The 26,025-nt window shown below is 51.0% G+C and overlaps 1 protein-coding gene across 10 annotated transcripts in view; it reads left to right on the forward strand.

The window, feature by feature from the left end:
- PTPRS (protein tyrosine phosphatase receptor type S) overlaps positions 1-26,025 on the forward strand; it is a 138,879-nt gene that overhangs the window by 104,078 nt on the left and 8,776 nt on the right. For 4 of the 10 annotated variants that reach the window (XM_064497516.1, XM_064497517.1, XM_026105943.2 and 1 more), the window contains exons 13-27: positions 545-662; positions 4,154-4,744; positions 5,435-5,532; positions 6,026-6,279; positions 6,700-6,793; positions 7,029-7,244; positions 9,063-9,220; positions 10,266-10,277; positions 12,076-12,188; positions 14,651-14,698; positions 18,810-18,907; positions 21,574-21,697; positions 24,437-24,612; positions 25,089-25,208; positions 25,341-25,495. In XM_064497516.1, the coding sequence (XP_064353586.1) occupies positions 545-662; positions 4,154-4,744; positions 5,435-5,532; positions 6,026-6,279; positions 6,700-6,793; positions 7,029-7,244; positions 9,063-9,220; positions 10,266-10,277; positions 12,076-12,188; positions 14,651-14,698; positions 18,810-18,907; positions 21,574-21,697; positions 24,437-24,612; positions 25,089-25,208; positions 25,341-25,495 (2,375 nt within the window). The remainder of the gene's footprint in view (positions 1-544; positions 663-4,153; positions 4,745-5,434; positions 5,533-6,025; positions 6,280-6,699; positions 6,794-7,028; positions 7,245-9,062; positions 9,221-10,265; positions 10,278-12,075; positions 12,189-14,650; positions 14,699-18,809; positions 18,908-21,573; positions 21,698-24,436; positions 24,613-25,088; positions 25,209-25,340; positions 25,496-26,025) is intronic. The other 6 variants (XM_026105945.2, XM_026105946.2, XM_026105947.2 and 3 more) reach the window with 6 other exon arrangements.

The raw sequence follows: 26,025 nt of genomic DNA on the forward strand, positions 1-26,025 counted from the left end.
GGTGTTGGGGATTTAGCAGAGAGCTTTAGCATGCAAGCAGAAAATGTCGTCTTGCACTTTGCGTTAAAGCAATCCCTTTAATATTATGAAGACATTAAAAAATATCTCTAAGGAGGGTAGGGAGGGGAGTGGTGGAGAAGAAAGTGTAATCTCCTTGAAACCACTGAGAACTCCTCTGAGATGGCATAGTGAAGGGGAACGCTTTGAAGAGCGCAACAGTGTTTTGATGGCTGAAGCAGTTTGCGTTGGGATAGAGAATGTGTTAGAGGTGGATCTGGAAGACAGCACATTTGAGAGACATGCTCTCTTTACGGAGGGGCTTTTTGCAGCTGGAGTGTGCGTGCCCCTTGCTAAAGGAATGTAGCTGTCTTCCCCCTGCCAGTTGCCACATCTGCCCAGTTGCCAAGGATTGTCTCATGGTTTCATATCCAGTGAATGTTCCTGCATGCTAGAAAAGGGCTGAGACTCCTGCAAGGAAGAGACATCTAGCTGCATGTATGTACCCAGATATTCACATCATTTTCCTCTGGAATCTTGCAAACAGGAAATGATCATTGCTGGGCTCCAGCCTGAGACTGCATATTCCATCACCGTAGCTGCCTACACCATGAAGGGAGATGGCGCTCGCAGCAAACCAAAAGTGGTCACCACCAAGGGTGCAGGTAAGAGTCTCTTCCTGCCCTTTTGGGATTCACCAGTTTCCTAACACCCCAAAGCCAAGAAGCTCTTTCTCTAGGCTCAGCTTCTTGCATCCCTTCATGAAGAGGACAGACTTGAAACAAATGTCACACTGCCCCTGAAGACAAAATTATGCCTAGTAGGATAGAAAACACTTCATTCCTCACAGGTAGTCGTCTCTAAGTTAGATTATTTTCTGTCCAGTGCTGTAGAAAGCCCACAAAAACACCTAGTAATGCAACAGAGGATGAATTCATTGCTTGTAATCTGAATTCGAGTGTATTACAAGTAAATAGAATCTGCGCCTGATCTGACCTGTATGGTGACACTGGAGGCTCTGTAGCTCTGATGGTTGGCGCACACATAGGTACCTTGAGGAACAGGAGACCCAGAGGTCTGCTGTAATGGTGTTGACTCGCAAAGAGCTGAAATGCAGCAGGGAGAAAGTGATGGCTTACAGTGCCCACTCTCCTCCTCTTCCAGCGTTGTGTCTGAATGTACCTCTCCTCTTGCTCAGGACTAGCGATCAGTCTGAAAGAAGACTACTGACAGTACTGACCTTTTCTTGCGTGTGCTTCTGGGACCTGGGCTCTGCCTGCCCATACCATCCAGATTCATTCCTCCTTTTGACCTATTCTTTGTGGCAAAGTGTCTGTCAGCCTCAGTGCAGAGGACGCAGGGCCGTGCTGGGATGGCAGGGCCTGAACGGGAGAATGACAAAGGGCAACAGGATATCCCTTGCTTCTCCAAACGGTTCTGCTACAGGCAGAAAGGAGAGGTACGCTCCCCACAAGTTAAACCTCTGCTCTGCAGTACAGGAAAGGTTTCATGCAGTGGGAGACTGCTGTGTCTGGACCTAGAGTTGGCTTGCCCGCAACTCATATCCTTTGGACTGTGGTTACCTTCCCCCACCCCATCTCGCTCATGCCCTTCCTTTTGCTGATGCTGTTAGATGATGGCTTTCTCCCCTTTTCATTTCTTTTCTTTGTCTAGTTCCTTCCCATCGCTGGTTTTCTCTTCATTTTCTTCTTAGTCTTGCGGCAGTCATCTTCATCCTGCCCGTCGCAGCTGCATAAACTGACATCATCCCCTGCTTCTGGAAGAACATTGCTCACTGCCTCTGGAGGGATTGAAGGCCTTTGGTCAATGCAGCATGATTAACCTGGAAACCCCTGCTCAGGCTTTGGAGGCAGCACAGACACTCAGCCAAGCGGGCAGGGCTGGGGCCTTGCCTGCCCTCCATGCCCTTCTCTTTTTCTCTGGCCCAGCTTGCATCTTCATCCTATTTTATGTTCTTGTCTTCAGACAAGCGAATGGGATTTCAGTCTTTCTCTCCCCTCTTGCCTCTCCTGCCTAGTTGAGAGATGGTACCTAAGAGAACAAGGATGCTTTCCCGGACACCGACCAAGTCTTGCAGATGTCACAGCATGGTGCATTTGGATGCTGGTATCCAGACTCTTGTCCTCGCACTTCATTGTGTCAGTGCACCTAAGCCTTTTCCTTTACTCGGCCTCTTCTCCTTTCCCCTCCTGCTTTTCCCTTGTTCCTTCTCACCATCTCTCTGGTTCTCTCCTCTCATTTCCTTCTTCCTGAGTCTTTTTTACCCTTTCCACTGTTCTCTCCTGGAGCCTTTCTCTCTCCCTGCCTCCCCTGTCACTCTCTCTTGTCATCCGCCCTCATCTCTTCCCATTAGGATTTGCAGTGCAGGTGATCAGTCACAGAGGGATGTTTTCTCAGGCGCAGCAGCTATTACCCAAAACTCAATTTTCCCCAACTTGAAATAGCTATTTAAAAAAAAAATTCTTTCAAATGGCTCTGTAACATTCTTATCTTCTTTGCAGTGTTGAGTCAATATACCTTCTGAGAGGAAAGATTTCTTCCTTTATCATTCAGGGCTAGGGGCTGAATTTAAATACTGTAATACATCCAATTTTCTCCTTTAGTGTCCAAACCAATTGCAAAATAAAACACTTACTCCACCTTTCTTCTCACCTTTCTATCAGACAATAGTTGCTGTGCAAATGTAATATTTTCAAGCTCAGCTGACTATAGTAACATTTGTGATAAAAAGCAAAACATAAAGGTAATGGCATTGTTTTTCTCCATAATGTGTTCCTTTAGCATTTCCAAGGGGGGTTTTCCCAGCACTGTTTCCTAGTTATTCTTTGGCAGTTCAAAATGAATAAAGCATTCGTTTCAGAGACAACCCCTCATCTGTGTGTTTGGTTGTCAGGTGATGCAGCAGGCAGAGTGGCTTCCCCAGTTTGATTCTGCCAGGATCCCTGACACACGCAGCCTTCTCCCCGGCTGCTTCCCTCCTTTGCCAGCCATGTTACAGCTTTTCAGCCTCGGGACCCTCTGCTGCAAGAGTGGGCCTGGATCTCCCTTCAGCTCCATTCTCTCCTTCTCCTGTTCAACCACAAGAAATAGCAAGGCGGAGAGAAGGAAATTAGATCTCTAAAAGTGGAGTGAGTGTAAATGATGCGTGAGCTGCTGGAATTAATGCTCTGGGTTCTCCAGCTTCGGCATCCTCTGGGGCTGTGCATGCCATTTAGCTGTGGCTGTGGGCTTGCTTAGCAGTCGGGCAGTGCCAGGGCTCATTAGACAGAGGCACTGCTGAGCCCCTGCTGTATCCGCCAAGCAGGGAGGAACTGACAGGTTAAGGAGGGAGCTAGCTGAACACGCACCAACACTCAGATGGCCCTTCCCATCCCCCAGAGGAGAGAAACCGCGTGGAGTAAGCACCAACTCTCCCTTCCTCTCACAGATTTTGGGCTCTGTTTCCACTCTCTCTGTGCTTCCTTCTCTCTGTACCCAACTGGGTGATCAGATGCCTGCCAGATTCACTTCAGCTGGCCTTGTGCCTGCTGCTCAGGACCTGGGGCTGCCCAGACTTCCTTTCCCATCCTTCATTACTTCACCCTCAGCAGCTCTGGCCTTCCCAGCCTGAGCCAATCTGTTCCAGTCTTTCTGCATGAGTTGTGCTGTGTAATGGACAGAGAGAGAGGCTGGGAGTTTGGGGGACACCGGCATTCGTTCTTCCCTGCCCGGGGAAGCAGGCTGCTCCCAGGATTAGAACAGGAGGCTGGGAGCTGGGACTCCTGTGCTCGTTCTCCCCAGCTCTGGGAAAGCGTGTGGTTCAGTGGGAAGAGAGGGCGTTGGAAGGGAGGAGCTGTGCTCACCTTGCAACCTGTCCTATGGCAAGGGAAGAAAATGACCTCAGAAATGCATCAGAACCTCGCAGCTGAAACTCTGGCAGTGCATCTCATTTCCTAACCTTGATGGACACCCTCTGCCTGTATCGAGGGTGGGTAGCAGCAGTCCTGTTCACAGGGGGAGACACTAAATACACAGACTTTAGGTGAAAACTTGCCACTGGTTTGGGAAACCTGCTTCTGCAGCTCAAGAATCTCTGCGTCTTCTTCCCAACCACCTTGGCCCACGTTTGACTGAAAGTGTCTCTCTTCTCTCCCAGTCCCAGGGAAGCCCATCCTGTCTGTGCACCAGACAGAAGAGAACACTCTCCTGGTGAAATGGGAGCCTCCGTTGGATGCGGAAGGCCAGGTGATGGGCTACCGGCTCCAGTTTGGCCGCAAGGATGTCGACCCCCTGGCTACCTTGGAGTTCACAGCCCTGGAGGATAAGTACACCGCTCCCAGCATCCACAAGGGCGCCACGTATGTTTTCAAGCTGGCCGTGAAAAGCCGGGCTGGCTTTGGGGAGGAAGCTGTGCAGGAACTCACCACCCCTGAAGACATCCCCAAAGGTTACCCCCAAATCCTCGAGGCGAGCAACATCACTTCCATGTCGGTCCAGTTTGGCTGGCTCCCCCCCGTGCTGGCCGAGAGGAATGGAGCCATCGTCAAATACACCGTGGCCTACCGGGAAGCCGGTTCTCCCGGCAACCCGCTGGAAAAAGACCTGCCCCCCTCCCCAGAGAACTCGTACACCCTCAACGGCCTCAAACCCAACACCGCCTATGATGTTAAAATCCGTGCTCACACCAGTAAAGGCCCCGGGCCATACAGCCCGACTGTCCAGTATCGGACGTTCCAGCTGGATCAAGGTAGGACTTACCGGTTTCTCCTCCCTCTCTCTTCTTGTAACCGGGGCTGGTGCCAGGAGGCAGAGAGCTGGAGAGGTCAAGCCAGCCTCAGCCAGGCTTGTGAGTAAATGCAAAGCACTCTGGTTTCACACTCAGTCCCTCAGCTCCTCTCTGCCTTATGCCAGGTAAGTCCCTTTTACCACTTTCTTCTAAGTTAAGTCCGGACACCCTTCTTACACTGGCACCCGAAGTGGGGGGCCAGTCGCTATACAGGTGGGAAGAGCGTTTTCTTCAGCTTTTGCAAGCAGCCAAAAGAAAACAAAAATATCGAAAAGCCTCAAACGTGACCTGGGATGGGCTTCCTCACCTGAGCATGCTCAGAAATCCAGCACCTCGTTCCTGCAGCAACCACCCAGACCCGTAGTGTGTGCTGAGCACGGGCAGGGTGAGGGCAAAGCCCCGCACCCTCCCTCACCGCTCTCCAGGGTTAGGCACGGGGACAGGCAGCACTGGGAGATGGACCTTGGCAAAACTCAAGCAAAGTGTGGAGGAGGGAGCAAGCCCTTCCGTTCCCGCAGCTGCAGCCAGCTGCAGACTGGCAGCCCCTTTTGCCAGTGTCTGACGTACTCTCCTTTCTCTTTCTTGCTCTTTCTTCCCTCTGCTGCCTTCTCTTCTCCTTTCTCCCCTTCTTCCTTACTTTTCTTCTGGCAGTTTTACCCAAAAACTTCAAGGTGAAGATGGTGACAAAGACATCTGTCCTCCTGAGCTGGGAGTTTCCTGAGAATTACAACTCTCCCACCCCATACAAGGCAAGTGGAAGGGAGGAATCAGAACTATGGTCCTTCTCTGTCTCCTGGGACTGTTGTCTGTTGGTTTGAATAAGAGATTTTAAGAGCCAGGAATTCTGGCCTCAGTTACCAGATATGGGCAGTTCGTAACGATTAATCACTAGATCAAGGGAACAGACAGAATCAGGACTGTTGAGTTGCATTCCCACATCTGTTATCAAATGATTGCTTCCCTGGGCAAGTTACCACAATTTTGTCATTTCCAGAAGAAAATGTCTCTTTTCAGAGAAGTTTCAAGATTCTGCAATGGGCACAAGAGAAGGGCAAAGCTCCCCACTCAAATGGCCCCTATTCCTGGGTTTGCACCAGTTCTGGCAGAGCTGGGTGGAGCATGGCACAGCTGAATGACTTGTGTTCTCTGCAGACAGAGGCAATGGAGGAGGAGGAGTATGGCTGAATCAGTAGTATCAGCCTTGATCGTGGTATGACTTTGCTGCCTCTTCACCTCCCACAGATCCAGTACAACGGGCTGAATGTCGATGTGGATGGCCGCACCACCAAGAAACTCATCACCAACCTGAAGCCCCGCACGTTCTACAACTTTGTTCTCATGAACCGGGGCAATAGCATGGGTGGCTTGCAGCAGAACGTCGCTGCCTGGACTGCTGCTGACATGTTATCTAAGAAGCCAGAGGTGACCCACAAGCCTGATGCTGATGGCAATGTGGTGGTGATTCTCCCAGATGTGAAGAGCTCTGTGCCTGTCCAGTAAGTTTCTGTTAAATTGCAGATATAGTGGGCTCGGTTTATGTTGCAGGGGGTCGGTGCTGGTGGCTGGAGTCCACAGCACAGAGGCAGCACGGGTAGTGGCAGAGCGAGTTCCCTGCGTTTGCAGCCTTGCCTGACTTTCGGAGCCACTTGCCATGGCTAACAGGAGATGCCACAGGAGCGTGGAGGGGTCAAGCAGGGAGACATGTCACATGGGACTGCCACTGAATCCAGGCTTATTCCATGAGCAGCATTAAGAACTGTGCTAAATTAAAAATAATAAATGGCATGCTAGGCTATGCCAGTGGGGCTGTTTGGGCTAACCTAGCTGTTAACCATCACTGTAGGCAATCTCTCCCTCTGTGGCTTGTAGAAAGAGATTCATTTTTCCTGTCTCTTGTGATTATTCTCAACTCTTAGGGCTTACTACATTGTGGTGGTGCCTCTGAGGAAGTCCCGGGGTGGGCAGTTCCTGAACCCCTTGGGCAGCCCTGAGGAGATGGACCTGGAGGAGGTGAGTGTGGGTGAAATGGAAGCCAGTTGCAGGGACAGGGCCAACAGCTGTAATGGGCGTGGTGGTGACCTGGCAGCCTAGGAAGAACACTGCAGAAGGGTGGGTTTGGGGTATCCGGTGCTCCGTGTTGTGGATAGCTAAATAGCGGAGTGGGATGGTTTGGCTCTCCCTCCTTCCAACTCCTTTAACAATACTGAAGACATCAGAGCTCAGAATGTTCCTTTGCTTCTTCCAGCTTGTTCAGGACATTGCCAGGCTCCGGCGCCGAAGTCTGCGTCACTCCCGACAACTGGACTTCCCCAAGCCCTACATTGCTGCCCGTTTTCGCTCCCTCCCCTCCCACTTCATCCTGGGGGACATGAAGCACTATGACAACTTCGAGAACAGAGCCCTGGAGCCAGGGCAGAAATACGTCATCTTCATCCTGGCAGTGCTCCAGGAACCCGAGGCTGTAAGTGCTGCCTGCTTTCCCTCATCTCCTTCAGATGCTTGTGACCCTGCTGTCCCCATTATCAACCAGAGACAGCAGCTGCAGGGGCAGCTTCCTTGCAAGCTGGCCAGCAGCTCTGGTGCCCTCCTGGCATTTTCTGTAACTCTCTCCCACCAGACACCACAGCTTGAGGGCTTCGTTTTTTGTTCTTTGTTTTTTCCAAAGGCTCTTACAATCCAGCTGTGGAGCTTTTGTGTGCGGCTACTGGAGCTGTTTGTGTGCAGCAGACATGCTCCCCCATGCAGACTGGCTAACGAGGCAAACGCTGTGCTCTCGTGCATTGCTTCTGCACTGCACAAGTTTGCTTAGGCAGGACTTTCTACATTTGTGGCTCCAGATTTGAGTCCAGAATGGAGAGCACTGAACTAACAGTTCAGAAGTACACTCAGGTTCAGAGATCCTTAGGACAGAGCCCTTTGCAAAAAGTAATCTCTTGTAAAGGCTGTCTCTGCTTTTAATGGAGCAATGAACTCAGACATTCTGCTTTGAAAGCAGCATATCACATGTCCTGTTCATTACGAAATTCCCTGCTAAACAGAGGGAAGAACGTATTTTATAGGAAACTAGATGTGCTTTCTGCTGTTTCTGCCACTTTAACACCTCTGCTGATTTCAGTGGCATGGCATTTGGCTTTTTGAAAATAACTTTTGATATTTACCTGTCTTGTCCGTCATGCAAAATAGAAGTGGTCTAATACTTTGTTGTTTTTAAATCTCCCTGTGGAATTGTAGTAGGGAGCTGTTCGAAATTACAAGTTTTCAGAGGGTTTTCTCTCAGATAAATATTTGGTTGTGTATTTGATGTTAAAGGATTAGGCTGACACGCTTGTGAATGGATTTCTCAATCGGATTACTCCTGCTTGTGGTAATTTCTGCTTTAGAACAAGGTGCTGCACATTCCCTCACAAAGGGCTGAAGTCACAGCAGCTCCCTAGGACATAGCATTTCAGTCTTGCAGACAGCTGATAGAATTTCAGCAAACACAGGGCCCAGAGCCCAGACCTCCCATTCCTGTCCTGTCCCAGCTTTACTGGGGCCTGTCAGTGCTCTTCTCTGCACTCCAATTTCTGTAGTTTCTGTGTAAAATGGGAATACTTCATTCCTGGGGTGGATAGATTGTAGCACTTGTGAAAACAAGCAGGCAGTGCTCCTTAGTTAGGACTCCCCTGGGTTTCAACAGGCCTTTGATTCTGCTCAGGAGCACAGCTCGCTGCTGAGTGCAGCAGGAGCAGAGGAGACATATTCCGTTTTATTGATTTGTGTTTAGTTGTAAGAGTAGTTTTTCAAGCCACCAGACTGGACTGTGTCTAAGCATTAATTCTTGGTTTAATCCCATCCCTCTTTCTCTGTAATCCCATCCAACTGCCAAAATCCAGATGGTGACATGAGAATTTGGAGAAAGTGTTTGTGTGTTTGTGGAGGTGAAGAGCGAGATTCTGGGTGGAACAGAGGCATAGTTAACTTGTTTTCTAAAAGCCCCTTCCCAACTATAAGATTAGGTGAATCATAAGCATGAGCTTCATGTAAATGTGATCTTTTAGTGGTCTGTCTTCCTTGGAGCTTTGGAGAAGGAAAATACCTGTCACACAGGCATTCATGGACAATAATTTTCTCTATAGGTTTCTGTTATGTTTTGTCTGTAGGTCTCTGTTATAATTTGGTCTGTGCAGCAGAGAGTCCTCTGTAGCAGCTTCTCTCCTGGAATGCTGTGTGCTTGCCCCCTGTATTCAGTCTCCATTCCCTCTCTGAACTCTGTTCTGCAACCTTTCATGTCTTCCAGACGTTTGCTGCTAGTCCTTTCTCCGACCCCATCCAGCTGGACAACCCTGATCCACAGCCGATCATTGATGGAGAGGAAGGGCTGATCTGGGTCATCGGGCCCGTCCTGGCCGTGGTGTTCATCATCTGCATTGTCATTGCCATCCTACTCTACAAAAAGTAAGAGATGCTTCTTGCCCAGATCTGTGACCATTCTGAAAGTGTCTACCTCTAGACCCTGAAGGGAATTTTGTCCTTGGTCCTAAAGTAGTCAGCTGGAAGGCAAAACCTTCCACCAGAACCAGAGAGGGAACCCAAAGGCAGAAATGCAGAATTGGGAGAGACTGGCTAGCACAGGAGAGATTAGTAGTGGGTTGTAGGGACCTCCATCTGCTTCAGAATCTACCCCTTGGCACTCCCAATAAAGCTGTGCCTGTCTAGAGACAGTCTGTTGTGGCATGTGTGAAATGAGTTTGCCTGGTCTCTTGCCTGTCTCCTCCAGAAGAGCTGTTCACAGCCTCAGCCTCAGGCTCCCCTTCCTGTGCTCTGTGCGTGTGTGCGAGCGCAGTGAGGGTGATGCAGAGAAGCACCTTTGTGCTGTGGATCAGCAGAAACCTCCATTGTTCTCAAACTGGTCTTCAGCTGGAGTTGGGGGACAAGAGCAGCAGCAATAGGGGTGTCATGCGAGTCCGCAGGAAAGAGGAGGAAACAACCCCTGGAAACCACCCCCTTTCCTTCACTTTCTGAGCAGCTCGTGGTGCGTGCATGGGGATGAGGGCCCCTTGAGCACACACAGCCCTCGCTGTGCAGTGAAAGATGACAAGAAAGGAAGCAGAGGCTGAGCACAGCAGATTGAGAGAAGGGCCAGGATGGCAACTGCAGGGTGTCCTTAGCTGGGAAATCTAGTACCCATTATGGAGGAGGCTCTATTAGCCCTACTCCATCTTTCATCTGCACAGACATGTTTGCTTATACCCATGGGAGTGTCTTTTGTGTCCCAGCAAGTATGACTCGCTGGACACACAGGTGCTCTGTGGAGCAGGGACTCAGGTGTTCCTTGTTGCTGTTCATTAGCACCAGTCTAACTGGGGAATCTCTGCTGGTCCTACCTTCCACCTGTGTTACCAGGGTTAGAGCTGAGCAAATGCTTCCCCCTTCCTCTGCAGCTCCTTTCTAACCTGAACATTTGTCTTGTCTTCTCTCCACTTACTGCTTTCCTGGACAGCAAGCCAGACAGGTAAGAATACCGGATTTGCCATTTACTTAGGTCCTTTCTTGCTGGGCTGGCTGCGTGTTAGGCAGTGTTCGCTGTCTCTGGTGGTGGGGCTTTGTTGGTACAGTTCCTACTGCTAGCTCTGTCCTAAAAGATGCCCTGCATTGGACTTGCACAAAAGCATGTTTGAATCGGGGCAGAAAAAGCAGAGAAAGTCCAGCCTTCTCCTGCTTGTCTATTCCTAAATACAATGGCCCTATTTCAAGCTGAGCAGCAGTGACAGTAAACGGCTCATAAAATGTTGGGTTAATGGAGCAGAGAAACACCCGTTTGTGTTGCAGTCAGAGGCAAGAGAGGGTTTTCTCCATGTCTGATTGCTCCATACAGGCTGTCCCTGAGCCTCTGGCATCCTGGAAGCAGAATCTCACCAGCTGAGCCATCCTCACCCCATTGCAAAAGCCATCCTTGCCACATCAGCCAGGGACTTCTAGCAGAGTTGGTTTATGACTGCGAAATGAGAATTATTTCAGACCATTTCCAAGGCTGGGAGAGCTTTCACTGGAAGTAACTGATGGGTTTGGCCAGTGAACGATTAACAGCCATTTTCAAACTGTGGCAAAAACTAACTACTCCCAAACTGCAAAGTGGTGTAATTTCAAAGTGCTGCCCCATGCAGGGCTGGCAAGGCTCATGCCTCTTCCTCTAACTATTAATGACATTAAGGGACAGCGAAAAATGTACTTAATAAACCTCCTCTCTACCTAAGCAATTGCTGTTACTGCTGTAGGCATATTATTGGAGACATCTGTGCAACCCAAACAGAGAAGGCAAGGATCTCTTCAGCCATCTTACCAGATGGGCTAGAGCAATATTTGCAAGCCCCAGGGTGTGGGTACATGATCTCTGCCTGCTGGAGAAGTTCCACTTCCAGCGGCTTGTCACTGTCCCCTGCCACAGGTTATCACTTCTTCAGATCAGTGCTGGGCTTTACTTCCAAAATCTTTTCAAGCAGAATGAGCCAGGTCAGCAAAGACTTTTAAACTGCTTCAGCTAACCTAACCTGTTTTGAACAAAATACGTTAGGAAGCACTTACATTGCAGCTCAGCTGGCAGGTTGAAGAGGGCTTCAGTTTCTGGCAAGGAGGTAGGACAGATCTCAGCAGGCACAGCTGTGATGGGAGAGGATGCATCTACACTGTTTTTGACCTCAGATTTTTAGGGTTCCACAGATCAAAAACCATTGAAAAACACTGCTCTGACTTCTCTGTCTGCAATGAGGCACTGAGAACTCCTAAACAAGCCAAGAGAGAAATATCAGTACTTTATGTCCAAGGACACAGCCAGGAGATTCTGTACTTTTCCAAATGATTATGTTGGCTCTGGTTCTTTCAGGCTGCAAATGGCTTGGCCAGAATTGGAACGTTTCTACTTGCAGAGCTCTGCAGAGTTCAGTGGAGGCTTGTGTGTGCGGGGAGGCTCAGGTGTGAGTGCACAGCACCTCAGCTGCTTCTTGCTGCTTGCCTGAACTTCTGCTGTGAGAAGGGGGAACTTCCAGACTTGTCTGAAAGCTGCTGGGGGGCTGCTGGGCCATTGTAAACCCATCAAATACTTTGCTGATAAAACCTTCCAGACTTCCTCCCTTTTCTGACATGTTTTATGTAACTTACACCCTTGTTCAGGACATGGCTGCATCTGGGCCTGGTTTCTGTGGGAGCTGCACTCAGGTCTGAACATGACCTGCGTGGCTGAAAGGACTAAAAGGCCCATAAGCTAAGGTGTTTTGTCTTTTTGGTTTTTTTTGTTTCTCTTTTTTTCCTAAAAGCAAACGGAAAGATTCAGAGCCACGGACAAAATGCCTCCTGAACAACGCTGAGATCACCCCTCACCACCCTAAGGACCCTGTGGAAATGAGGCGCATCAACTTCCAGACTCCAGGTAACCGGCTGCAAACCAGCCTCTGTCCCTGGGAAGGCAGGATTGGAGCAACTGCCCTTTCCTCAGCCTCTTCCTGCCTGCATTGAGGCTGCTGCAGTGCTGCCTTTGAGACCCAGTGCTAACCTACGATACAGCCAAGGAATCTCAAGCCTTATCTATGCTATGCTGAAAGAAACCTTTGCTGGGAAACCACAAGGGCCTTGCACAGGCTCTGGCCAACAACTGCAAGGCAGGAAGAAGGGCTTTTCTGGATACTCAGCTAAATTGGTGCATTCTAGGCTAAGTACACAGCTGCAAGTGCCGTGGCTGTGCTGAGCTTGCCAGACCACCAATGCTGCCGCGCAGCTCTGTGCCTCGCGCTGGAGGATCCCCGGAGGCTGTAGGGCCGAGCGTGGCAGGCTGCCCAGCCGCGCTGCTCCGACCGCATCCGTAACTGGTGCTTTCTGCAGAGGCACCGAGTGCTCCTGTTAGGAACCAGGCCTGCCCTGTGGGTTGGGAGGAGAAAGGCAGGCAGCTGGTTGCCTCGTGCAGATGAGGCAGCATTTCTTTGCTTAGTGTACGTGCCATCACTGCCACCAGCTGCTGAGCTAGCTAGTAACTGCACTTAACTCCCTGGCAGAGAGGCACGATGCACCCTCCTTTCTGTACACGCGTGTCCCCATGTACATGCATGTCTAAGCTGCCTGCATGGCACCTCTGCAAGCCACCACTGACACGGCCCCGGCACGGCCATGTCCTCCTGCAGACAGACACTTGGCGATGCTGAGCAGTGCCCGCGCGCTGGTACACAGCTCCGCTTCCGAGTTCCTGGTGCTTGAGAAGTTGGAAGGGAATTTATTGCGCTTTTGGGGGGCTGGCTGTTGTTTTCAGTTTGTTTGTATTTTTTTGCTGTTTTGTGCTTGTTAGTAATGTTTCTGCAGCTCTTGTTTCCCCCTCCCTTCCCAGTCCTGTCCTTAGCGTTGTCTGAGTTCTCTTAGGGTGAGGTTGCTGAGCTGATGGGTACCCAGAGGGCAGGGATCGTTGGGGAAGCACAAAGGCCGCGCTGGACTGAGGTGTTTGTATCAAAAAGAGTTGAGAGCAACCCATGCCATGAGGCCAAGCTTGGGAACAGTTAAGTCTCAGCTAAGGGTTGGGGCAGGTTCAATGCAGCCGGCAGGGACTGGATGCAGGGTGATTCAGCTGCAGCTGGGTCCCTACATCAGCTCTTGCTCAGTGGTGCTGTTGCAGGAGAGCCTGGAGGTGTTGTAGGTCTGCAGCAGTGCAGTGGAGGAGCAGTCCGCTGTCCCTCCGAGCGTGCAAGGGACCCAGAGCGAGGGACTGAGCAGGGCACTGCTTGGAAAGCTTGAGAGCCTGCTGCTTTCCTGGCTGTTTCACCCTTTGTGTAAGTGGCTTCTTTTGAGGCCGCCCCGCTGCAGCTCAGCAGCAGTTGGCATCTGCCTGGGCTCAGCGTTTTATACGGGGTGGCAGCTGCCCTGGGGACTGTTCAGACTGGCTTTTGGGTGCTCCAGCTGGTGGCTCGAGAGCCAGAGGAAGAGCTGCACCCCCTGTGCGAGACCTAAACGGAGAGAAGTACTCCGGTTGTGGCCCTGAGGCTGGGAAGCAGCTGGAGCGTTGTTGCCTCTGTTTCCTTCAGTGGTTATTTTTCCCTGCCCTTGCGGAGCAGGAGCCAGCTCAGGGCACCTGCTATCTTCACTTGATGTGAGCAATAGATGAGTGAGTCTGTCTTCTGCTGGCCAGGCTGGTTTGGTCATGCTGGATCTCTGAACTCTTGGTCTAAGAGGCTCTCGAAAGGTAGCTAGAACGTGCCAGTCGCTAAGACTCTGCTAGACAAAGGTCTGCAGATCCCAAAAGGCTGCTCCGGTTTGTCCGGTCTAGCTTGAAGACGATCCTGCCAACTTTTCTTTGTAACGTTATCTAGCCAAAGAGAGCTTTCCGGCTGTTGGTTTATTCTGCTATACAGTTTGTAAAGCAGGAAAGGGTTGTAAAGGATTTGGGAGAGTTGGTCACCTGCCTCCCACAGACTTGTGCTAGCAGTTGGGTCAAAATGGGAATAGCTGGAAGATCAGAGCTTGAAGGACGTTGGTGGCCATGGAGAGATTGTGGTGCAATTGGCAGGTGGAAGACTTTATAGCTGTTGTCCAGCCATTCAAATTAAATATATTATGGCTTAAAAAGGAGCCCATGGTCTCTTCTCCAGCCAGGTGCCCTAGGGCCCAGCAACCAGGGAACCTCCATCCTGTGCCCAGCAGCCAAGTGGGGGGAAGTGGGGAGGGGAGAAGGTGTGAGCGTCCGCAGAGGGGGGGAAAGGAGAGCAAATCCCAGTGGCCCTGTCCCTGCCTAATCAGCACAAAAAATAACTTTCTTTTCCTCTTTAGATTTATGTTGTTTTTTGTTTTTTTATTAGCATGAAATTTTTTAAAAAGTGTATATTTTATTTATTTATTTTTTACTGTTTTCTGCAGATTCTGGTCTGAGCAGCCCTCTCAGTGACCCTGAGTTTGACTTTGAAAGTTAGTTCCTGTGTGTTTTTGTTCCTGTTGGTTTCATTTTTTTTTTCCCCCGTTATTATTTTTTCTCTTTTGTCATTTTTCCTTTCCAATTCTGTTCTGTTCCTGTTGTTTTTGTTGTTTTTTTTTCTTTTTTGCCAAATTCTCTGTGTTCCTGCGGTGTTTGCCCATTTCATTCCTTTTCTGTGCCATCTGTTTGTCTGAACTGCGCTTCCAGTTTTACAGTACTGAACAAGAGGCCTTTTGCAAAGAGGAGAGCGGGAGCAGGAGAATAGAGCCCCTGGTAGTCCAGTGAGACGCTGCCTGTCCTTCTGTGGCTCTCTTGGGAGAAAAACACGGGTTTTGTGGCTTCCTTTTCTCCCCACTGTCAAAGATGTTTCCTTTCTGCAGCCTGGCTTTATGTCCCTCGTATTTATTCATGGGCGGAAAGCGAGCTTTTGTGCACCCGTGTGCCCGCGTTGGACGCGTGCGTGCCTGCGGTTTTGTGCTCAGCGCTCCATAACGCCGGGAAAGAGAAAACTAGCTGCAGATGACGATTCCCCTCCCTCTCTTCGGAGAGGCACCTTTTCATGAGAAACTAGGAAGAGGGCCGTTTCCCATCTGCGGCAGGTGCCTGTGGCTTGGCATCGGCGTGCTCCAGCAGCAGCGGGAGGAGCGGCCTCTCCCCGGCCCTCTGCCCGGAGGGTTTTGCGCGAGGTGCCATCCGGCCGCCGTTCCTCCGCTGGGACCGGCGGGCTCCGGCCCGTGCAGCAGATGTGAGGGTGACGTTGCTGGTGAGCTGGCTGGTGCACAGAGAATCAAGTCTTTTGTGATAAGATTAGAGATATTGAAGTGATTGAAACGTTAGATGAGACTGGCTCTGAAAGGCTTCATCCCCGTTAGAAGCCAAGATCCCAGCGTTGCTGGGTGCTTTTTGGGTTTGATTTTTTTTCTTTTTTTTTTTTTTTTCCTTTTTTTTGGCAGGGAAATAGATGGCAGTTTTTAGCTGACAAATGTGAAGAACCATGCACATGCTGCTTGTGGTCAGGGAGCTGAGGGTTGGGACAGTTTTCTGGCTATTTTAATCCAAATGCTGGATTTAAGCAGGAAGGACTTTGCTGTTTTGCAGAGAGCTCCTGCCCAGGCTCTGCTGTCCCAGTCCACCCCGTGCGGCCTCCCAGCACGAGAGCCGGGCAGGCAGCTGAGCAAAGCAGCCCGCGAGCCCTTTCCCCCGGCGTCCAAAGAGAGGGAGTGAATCACAGCAAACAAAAGAGAAGCTGCTGCGGCTGATGCCGCGGCGCTGACAGTGCCCTGCAAAGCACTGCTCCCGGCTTGTTTGCTCTAACGCTCCTCCTGGACCTCCGTGGGAGCCCGATGCGCTTGGCATTTTGGCTAGGAAAGTGTTTATCACTGCCGAGGTTTCCGGCCTGGTTTCGTTATAAAGGACCCTAGCAATCGATCCGCCAAGGAGCTTTCGGTCCTTAGCGGCAGCGCCGAGGTGGGTTCCCATGTGCTCTCCACCAGTTTTTGTTCCGGCAAAGAGACAGATGTTTCTCAGGACCAGGTCACGCTGAGGATTTTTACTGGGGCTTTTGCAAAGGAAACTTTGCGCTGCCTTCAAGGGGAATGTGACTTTTCGTTCCAGCTTGGCACCCTGGGTCTTTCCCATGCAGCCCCACGTGCTCAGATGCAATGGCACGTGTTGCTCTGCAGCTCCCTAGCCAAAGAGCAGCTGGGCTTTGTTTTGTTTTTTCTCGCTTGCTTGTTGTTACTGGGCTTCTTGGTGGTGTTTTTCTGTTTTTTTTGTTCTTTTTTTAAACCTGTGTGATCATTGTTTGGGATTTCATTTATGGCACTGTGTTTCTCACCACACTTTAGCAAATAATCTCTATAGCTTTTTGCAGCAGTCGGGCGGTGGCAGCCGGGCTGAGCGGTGCCCGGCTGCTTTCCAGCCCAGGTGGGAAGAAGTCAGTGAGGGGGTGACGTGCACAAAGCTGGAGACAGTGTACTGAGTTGCCAGCAGTTGCTCTGGGTAGGGCTCGGCTTTGCTTTCATGCTCCAGCTCAAGGTATGTTTCCTGCCCTCTTCAGCCCTTGCTTTCAAAGGCAGAAGGACAGACACGGAACTGAATATATCCGATATTAACAGAGCTGGTCTCTGCACATTGGCATCGCAGGCAGGATGGCTCTGCCCTCCCCACGCGGGCAGAGAGAGGACCAGCTCCTCCCAACACCCCCAGCCTGCATCCAGGGCCGCCGTGCCGGGGTGGACTGCGGCCACCCTCCAGTCTAGGGTGGGTGGCAAAGGAGAAACCCTTCTCCAGGTGAAATGGGCTACAGAATAGCAAGGGATTGACCAGAAACTTTGCCTCCATGAGCCGTGAAACTTTATGCTGTGATCCCCTGCAGACCAGAATGGAGCCAGTGCAGCCTCCAGAATGCTTTGGGGATATTTTTGTGGGCTTTTTTGGTCTACTCCTCCCCTCTGTGCTCTCTTCCATTTTCAGCCAAACTTCCTTGTGCTGGAAATGGATGTCTAGTTAGCTTAGAAAAAGCCCTGTTTGAGTGGTGGCTCAAATCCCCGCTCTGTGGCAGGCTCGCCCCGTGCTCAGGCCTGGGGGGAGGCAGCATCTCTCTAGGACTTACTGTAAAACTGAGGATGTCATGCTTGCTTTGCCATCTCTGTGCTGAGTTTTCAGAGTATCTGACCATGCTGCTGCCACCGCCGCTGCTTTGTCACACACCAACACCCACGGGGCTCGAAATTCTCCCTTGCTTCCATCTCTTCTCCACTCCTGTCCTTCTCATTGGGGGCACTGCCCAGGGCTTCTTGGCATGCTGCTGTCTTCGCCTGTCTGCTGTGGTTTGTAGCAGAATTGGCTGGCACACAGCATGGAGAAGCCTTTGGAAAAACATGATCCAATGCAGATGAGCAAAGCATGGAGAGCTTTTCCACCTTGATTTGTTGCATAGCTATTTGAGAAGGTAGGAAGGGAAGGATCTCTTCTCTTCCCAGAGCTCCAGCTGCACCTCCAAGAGCAGGATCATGCTTTTTTTAGCCAAAAAACAACTGTGCCTTTGCTGCTCAGCCCAGCTCGTGGCCAAGATGTGCCTTCAGTCTGACCAGTCTGAAGCAGCGTGGCTCCCTCAGTACCAGTATGTCTTGGAGAAGATCCAGTCTGTTCTCTGGCCGTTCCTCTGCCCGCCTCAGTGCAAGCACAGCTCCGTGTTGGCGAGAATTGCAAGGGAAGCAGGTGAACCAGGGTCTTGAGGCGTTGGTCTCCCCAGCAGACTGTCTCCCATGTCCCAGGTTGGGAAGGGGCAAAAGGATCTTTTGCCTCTCCACCACGGGAGCTGATGACCTTCCCCCAGTGGAGTCTGTTGCCCGGGTAGGTGCAGCCCACCCTTGAGCTGCTGATGGGAGGGCGAGGACCCACCAGCACTGGCCGTCTGCGGGCTCTGCTGTAGAAGGAACATCTCTGGCAGTTCTGTCCCAGATGAGCAGGAAGGGGAGCCAGTGCTTGACACTTCCAGGTCAGGGTACCTTCTTGGAGCGATGACCACTGGGTCCGTGAGCTCCCCAAGAAGCTTAGAGAGCCAGTGATGTGCAAAGGACAATTCTCGAAAAGCCTCCCCTGCTTCCCCCCATCTGCATTCCCTTCCCTTGCCCCACATCACCATGGTTGGCTGGATCCCTGCCCCTTCCCTTCTTTTGTGTTGGAGTTTGTCTAACGATCATTGCGGGTGCTGTAACGTTTGCTGCATAGGTTCCTCCGGCAGCGTTTGCTCATTTTAAGTCCACTCTTGGAATCGCTAACACGCATCTGCTCTTTGGATTTTCCTTTTTGATTTCTTCTGATTTACACATTGAGAATGGGGCCATCATGGGAACACTCTCATTTCACCGTTATTTTTATTTCCTTGATTTTTATTTATTTATTTATTTATTTATTTTACTTCCAAGGACACAATTTCGAGCCCTGAATTCTTCTCTTCTAACCTCCCTACTTTCATTGCAGATCTTACATTGTAATTTTTTCTTTCTTGTTTCTTCTTTCTTATAAAATATGCAACGGTTGTGCATTTTTCTTAGTTATTATTAAATGAGATTCTCTCCCTGCTGTCTTGTCTTTTAGGTATGCTCAGCCACCCACCAATCCCTGTTTCCGAGCTGGCTGAACACACAGAACATCTCAAAGCCAATGATAACCTGAAATTATCCCAAGAGTATGAGGTATGAGCAAGAGTGGGTGCTGTGCATGGGTGTGCAGAAGCAGGGAACTAGGACATTTAGACAAGCCTTCATCCAAATAAACAGGGTTATTAAAGGATCTGATCAGTTGAAATCAAAGAGCTATTCATGCCTTTAGAATTAAGCACTTGCTCAGTGCTTTGCTAGATTTGGTTCCAGATAATGAACAGGAAAGGGGCTTAACCCATGGGCTTTTCCTGACCAAAGCCTGGGCATCTTTCTGAGACAGGGGCCTAAGCTGTCTTCATGAAGGCAGATGCATCTCCGTGAGATGACTGATTATTCTCCCAGTTTTAGACTGGTGGGAGGAGATGGAGCTGTCCTTGTGCATGCCTGTCTCTTGCTGCTGAATGGGGAGAGACCGAAGCCTTGGACTAGACATCCCGTGTTTAGATAGCTGAAGTTAGGCGAGACGGACAGTATATCCTCTGCAGCTGACGCAGTCAGCAGGGCCACTGGGCTAAACCTGAGAAAACAGGATGATTTGTGCCTTGTCTTGTCTGGGTTTTTTTGTACTCTTATTTCTCCTTCTTGCAAATGTTTGGGTACTCAAATGGGGTCCTGTGGGTGAGCAGCCAGGCAGATCTGCGGCTGCTGGACTTGCATTTCAAATGAATATTGTGGACTGTAAAATGCCCGGCTTGCAGGTAGGGCCAGTCTGGAGGCAGACTGAGGAGAGGCTCGTAGCCCCTCGTCACCCGCGAGGGGAAGGACGGTGCCCCTGCACAGCCCGGCTGCCCTCCGCTCCCGAGATCTATCGTGGCTGCATCAGCACTGGTTAAATCCTGGCGCGACTGCCCGGTGCTGCCAGGCACCCGGCGCATCATTACGCGAGCTGCTTTCATTGCAGATTGAACATATGCCTGAATTTTTTTTGTTGCTGCTGTTCAAAGACATAAAATGCCCTGATATTTTTAGTCTAATAACTAGTCTAGACTGCCTCGTTCTGTTTGCGGGCAGAGCATGAGGGGATGCTTTCTGAACAAAGGACTCCTTCTCGGATGCTTTTCTCCCCGCTCTGGCTTGCAAATAGCGGCAGGCGTAAAGCAGCTCTGCAGTCGCAGCTCCTCGCCCGGGAAGGGGGCTTGGGCAGGGGAAAAGGCGCGTTCGCTCTGCTGGGGTCTCTCGGCCCTTATTGGCGCATGGGGCGGGGGGAGCAGCCGGCTGTTAATGTGCTCTGCCCAGATTTCAAAGACTGATTTGCATAACGCAATATCCCAAGTGCCCTGGCTTAGTTCCAGCCCAGCCTCCTCCAGTGGGAGAGCCAGAGCTAAACAAACATCGCTAATGAAATGAATGCAAGGCGAGATTAGAGGGATAGAGAGCAAACAGACACATTACGACAGTATAAATACCCATTAGTTAGAAACGCTCCGCTGCGAGAGTGCAGGAGGGCGTTAGTGTCGCGTGGTTTTGGTACCAGCACTGCCACAACCACCGGAGCCGAGCTGCGCCCGGCAAGCTCGGGGTCGGCGTGGCGGAGGGAGGCCAGGGGACGCGGGTGCCGGGCCAGGGCTGAGCGCTGCGAGCTCCTGGGAGCTTGGAGGGCCTGGTCGAGGCAAGCGGCCACGTCCGCACCGGCCAGGAGCGGGCAGCGAGAGGGAGCAGCGGGAAGCATGGCTTGATGCGCTCTGCCAAGCCTCCGGTTGCAGCAAACCCCTAGGGCTCTGCAAAATGATGAAGGAATTAAGCCCTTGTTTTATTTAATTCTCTGGCTACGGATTTAGAGGTAAACGTAATTAACCTAATTTCCATATCTGGGACAGCTGGACTTTCAAAAAAAAAAAAAAAAAAAAAAAAAAAGGAAAGGCACCAAAGCTGGCATAAATCACCAGGACAGGCAGAGAGGATTTTTCTCTCCAGCGCGTTTCATTGTTTACTGCTTCATCCCGTGGAGGAAGGAGCTGTGTTGATGCCGGTCCTTCGGGCCGGCTCCCGTAACCCTTGCCTGCCCAGGAGATGCGCTGCCTCCCTGCCGCGCGGGCCGGGGCCGGGGCCGGGGCCGGTCCCTTCCCGGCGCCCTCTCCACCCTCCGCACCTGGGAGACCTGAGCCTTCGCAGTCCCAAGCGCTGCTGTGTCTGACTGGCGGGTTTATCGCTGGGGTTTCGTAGCCCGCTTGCGTACTGGCTGCAAAGCTCGTCCTAGCTTAAATGTTACGGTCCCCAGGTATTAGTGCTCACCGAGATGCTGGTATATTGATGCCCTGTTAATCGTTATTCAGTTTAACCGTGCACGGATTTAGCCTCTTCATCGCTTCATAAGTACAGCCTGATGCGGTGGTGGCTGCCGTTCGGCAGCGACGCCGGGCTGTAGCTAACCCTGTGCAGTCGCGGCAGAGCCGTGATTCGAGGCCTCCGTACGGCAGCCCGCGATCGCCCTGCCGCTGTGCTGCACTGCCTCGTGCCGGAGGGGGAATTATCTCGGGTGCTGCTTGGGGCCAGGGAGGTGGGATGGGAGCACGTTATGCCATGGGGCTGGGGCTTTTCCACAGCAAAGATCTGTTCTTGAGGGAAGAAAATGGTGAATGCTGTGTTTCCTCAGCTAGACCATCAGCCCCGGTCTGTCCCGTTTGGAGCAAGGTACTCCGAGCTTGATTTGCTGCTTCTCTCCTCTCTGACTATTCTGTTTTCTTTCCTGATTCCTCCAGTCCATTGACCCTGGCCAGCAGTTCACCTGGGAGCACTCGAACCTCGAAGTGAACAAGCCCAAAAACCGTTACGCTAACGTGATTGCCTACGACCACTCCCGCGTCATTCTGCTGCCCATCGAAGGTACTGTAGCGGCCTCCGCTCCCCAGGTTTGCGTTAGGCTCAGGTTTCTGCAGGGCAGAATATCGCACACGCTCTCCTCCCTTGCCTGTTACCCTCCGTTTCTATTTTTCCCTTCGCATCTCCCTGGGAAGCAGGAAGGACCTGTGTAAACCGTGCATTTGTTCAGTTCTGGTGACTGACATATTCCCCGGAGCGGCAATCTCTCATTTCAAAGGCTGGTTTATCAAGCGACTGTCTTTCTCTTTCCTCGGAGCTCCCTGCTCAATAGGTTTCCGAGTAAAGCAGGAAGAAGGCAGTGGGTGGCAGTGGATGTGAAGTGTATCTGTATGGCAGATGAATGAGAAGTAAGCAGAAGGCTAATTGTACAACTACGAGTGTCAACAACATAGCAAAGCTATGGTTGTTGAGTTGTACAGATCTAAAAATCACTTAATACGAAGCTCCTGCTGCAGTCCTGGCCCCTGAAAGGCTGAAAATAGCAAAGGTTTAGTGTTAGCCTGGTAGGTCATATATTGTTCCTTAAGCTGCTTGTGTGAGAGATGGTGCAGTCGGAAAATTTACAGCTTGTGACCCTTGACAGAGTTGCACTGGTGCAAGCTAGGAAAAGTAGGGCTGTTGGTGGCGTGAGGTGGAGTTCTGATGGTGGGACCTCCTTTGGTTGCTGCTGGTGGGATGATATTTGAGTCTTATCCTCTTGGGCTGCATGTGGCTATGCTGTGCAGATAAAGCATTTCCAGCCAGCCTTGCACTGCCAAGAGCTGATCAGCTGAGCAGAGAGGATATGGGATGTGTTAATAAGCCCCTAGTGAATTTAAAGGTTAATTTGGAAGCCTTAGTGACAAGGGAATTGCTAGAATAATCTGCCTATTTCAAGATAACTCTGAGGGACGGAGGGAAGTGGAATTGCTGTTTCTGAGACAACAAAGATCATGGTGGTTTTGCCAAAAAGCTGCACAAATCTGGATTGGTCCTGTCTGCCTTTAGAGGATTGTAAACTTTTCTCATTGTGAAGCTGACTGTGTTCTGGCTTGTTTTCCTGCCGAGATTAATATTGCATGAGCCGAGGAAAGCTAAGTCTTTAAAAAGTTGCCTTGTCATTCGAGGGAGAAGAGCAGTGCAGAAGTGTCGCAGCGAAGGGCACTTTGGGCCGGTGTCCGCGCTCGGGAGAGCGGAGGCAGCGGGCTGGAGGCAGGGAGCAGCCTCAGCTCTGCCCCGGCACTGATGGCAGCACGAGTACGGGGCGCCCGGGTTTAATTTTCCGTCTTCTGAGAGGTTCAGGCTTGCCTTGGCTAGCGTGTTCCTTCCTCCCGGGCTGTATTTTATACTGAGGGCTGGAAGATGAGAAGGGCTGGAGGAATGAGTTGTTGTTTTTCTTTTTGTTTTAAATCTGGATTTGTCAAGGCTGCAGACTGTCGGCATCTGCTTGGTCAGGAAGAAGTAGCGGCTCTAATTCAGTGACTTCTCTGTAACTGGGCCTGTCACGCAGCGAAACGTTGCCGGGGCTCACGGCCACCATTTTAAATTACAGAGTGGGCCCGAGGGGGCTGCGGGGGGAGATTAATTCTGGGAGCTCAGCCTTGATCACGTTCCCGCTGCTGCTGCACAGCCGCTCTCACTCCTGAAATTTCAGATTGGGAAGGAGTGGAGGCAGGGAACTCTCCAGAAATTTAATCAAAAGCCATTTCCACCAGCAGCTGAAATTACCAAGTACCCTTGAGGACTGGCAGGCAGCTCGGAGCGGATTGCACCTAGCCAACAGCAGCAGCAATGCCTAGTGCTACAGCAGGACGAGGAGCAGCAACCCATTTCATACTGGTGCTGCTCCCCACCCTTGGCTCCCCCTCGAGACAGGAGTTAAGTGTTTCTGTACCGAGTTAATCTTAGGTTAGCAGAAAGCTGCCAACACTGCCAGCTGCTCTGCTGTAATTAGGAATGGGCCAAACCTCCAAATAGTGCAAATCCTCCGTGCCAATCTCGGAGGCTCTCTAAAGCTGAAGCTGCACATCGACGCATGCCAGTGTCCATTTTAACTCCAGTGCCGTTTTCTCCTGCCACGTCCCCATCACCCTATCCTCTCTGGCAGCACCTCCTGCCAGTCACATCAAACCCCTCAAACAAGGACACAAGCAGGCAGCTGTAACTCAATAGCCTGTAACCCATGCAAAAAGAAAGAAAAAAAAACCCTCCTAAAAATGGCAGTGTACAACTTAAAGCGAGTCACAGCCTGTCGTTTCAAAGCCACCTCCTTTACTGGCTGGATCCAGCCTGGTTTTATCCGGCTGCATCTGCCTGCCTGGGATGGACTGTGCTGCCATCAGCCAGCTGCATTCGCTACCCAGACTCCGTGCGTCCTGGGACAAGAACTTTTTTCTTCTTGTATTTGAGACCAGTGAAGCAAAAACCCTAGACCAGGACTTTTGCTCCTATTGGCAACAGCAGTAAGAACAAAATGGTTTTAAGGCTTGATATTTAGTCTCCTTAATGTCTTTTGCAAAAAAAAAATTGTCTCCCTATAAGCAGAGTTACAAAGCAGGAGCTTCGGCTGGGACAAACTTGCAAAGAGCCTGTTGTTCCCAGCACTGCTTCTAACCCAGCAAGCCTGCTACGCTAAGAAACGAAGGCTCAAGTGTTTTAGCAGGGGAACTGTCTCTTAGCAGCACTCCTGCAAAGATCTCGTTTCCCAGCTACATAGTCTTGTCCTGCACAATCCACTAACTCCCTTTTGCTGATTTAATACAGGAATTGTGGGCAGTGATTACATTAACGCCAACTACATTGATGGCTACCGGAAGCAGAATGCCTACATTGCCACGCAGGGGCCGCTGCCGGAGACCTTTGGAGACTTTTGGAGGATGGTGTGGGAGCAGCGTTCAGCTACTATTGTTATGATGACTAAGCTGGAGGAGAAATCACGGGTGAGATGCATGAGAGATGACTAGTTAGTCATAATCCTGGGGGATTGGAGGAATGCTTTTCTCTTTCATCAGCAGCCCACATTTATGTCAGTGGGAGATTTCTACCTGCTCCAACAGAAGAGGACACTCAATCCCAGCATGCTCTGTAGCTCTGTCTTGGAGTTAATCATGTGGCAGGTTTCACGTTCAGTTCTCTTGTTTAACAAGCCCTGGTACGTTCCCTCTAATCTTCAGGATCATTCAAGTCTATTGTCTACATGATTGATGTGGTGCATCAAAGCCAGTGCTTAGTCAGTAGGAGCTTTTCATGCTGGGACTCTCCCTATTGTGGTGCTCTGGAAAGAGCCGTTTCTTGCACCTTTCCTCCGCTTTGCAAGCTGGCCAGCTTCACCTGTAATGTCAGGGCAGTTCTGGAATGAGCTTCTCCTGCAGAGCAGGGTTTGTCCCCGAGTTCAGCCATGCCTCTTGTCTTCCAGATAAAGTGCGACCAGTACTGGCCGGGCCGGGGTACAGACACCTACGGAATGATTCAAGTGACGTTACTCGATACCATTGAATTGGCCACGTTCTGCGTTCGGACGTTCTCCCTTCACAAGGTGAACTTTCTCCCGCTCCTGTGTCTTCCCCTGAGATGGGTGACAGCACGCCGTCCTCCTCGCCCGGTGCGGGCAGGGCGTGGGGTTGTGCTGGCCCCTCACGTCACTCTTGTTGCTCTTGCGTCTTTGCAGAATGGCTCCAGTGAGAAGCGGGAGGTCCGCCAGTTCCAGTTCACCGCGTGGCCTGACCACGGCGTACCCGAATACCCCACCCCGTTCTTGGCTTTTCTGAGGCGGGTGAAAACCTGCAACCCCCCTGATGCTGGCCCAATCGTGGTGCACTGCAGGTACTGATTTTCTTCATCTCGCTCTTGCACGTGGCTTATCTGCAAGGGAGGCAAAAGTTCAGTAAGATGTTGATTTGCATTCCAGGAGGAATCTTCTTTTCAGAGACGTGTATAGTCTCCTAGCAAGTGCGCAGCAGGCTGGAGCTGCACAGTGCATTCTTGGGGTTTTCGTTCAGAGCCGAATTTCCTGAGATGAGTGGTTTGCTTGGCACCACATCACTCGGACGTTGTTAGCAAGGGGAAGCTCCCGGTGTTGTATTGGCATATGTTTCCGGAGCGTGTAGGGCCGTTTCCTTGTCACAGTGGGAAAGGAGGATGATAAAGTGGGAGCCTGAGCATTGCTTCATAGGGTGCTGGGAGGCAGAGTCGCCTGAGCTGTCAGAGGGAGAGCTGACAGTGATTGAAAGAGAGTTTTTTGAGTGCTGCAGCCTTTCTGAAAGTGACAACCTGAAGGCCCCTGTGGGCTTGTGGCATTCCCTAATTCAATTTACAATCCAGCGAGGAATGCTTGCAGCCTCAACTTAGATAAA

Source organism: Dromaius novaehollandiae, chromosome 25 (genome assembly GCF_036370855.1).
Source record: "Dromaius novaehollandiae isolate bDroNov1 chromosome 25, bDroNov1.hap1, whole genome shotgun sequence".
NCBI lineage: Eukaryota > Metazoa > Chordata > Aves > Casuariiformes > Dromaiidae > Dromaius > Dromaius novaehollandiae.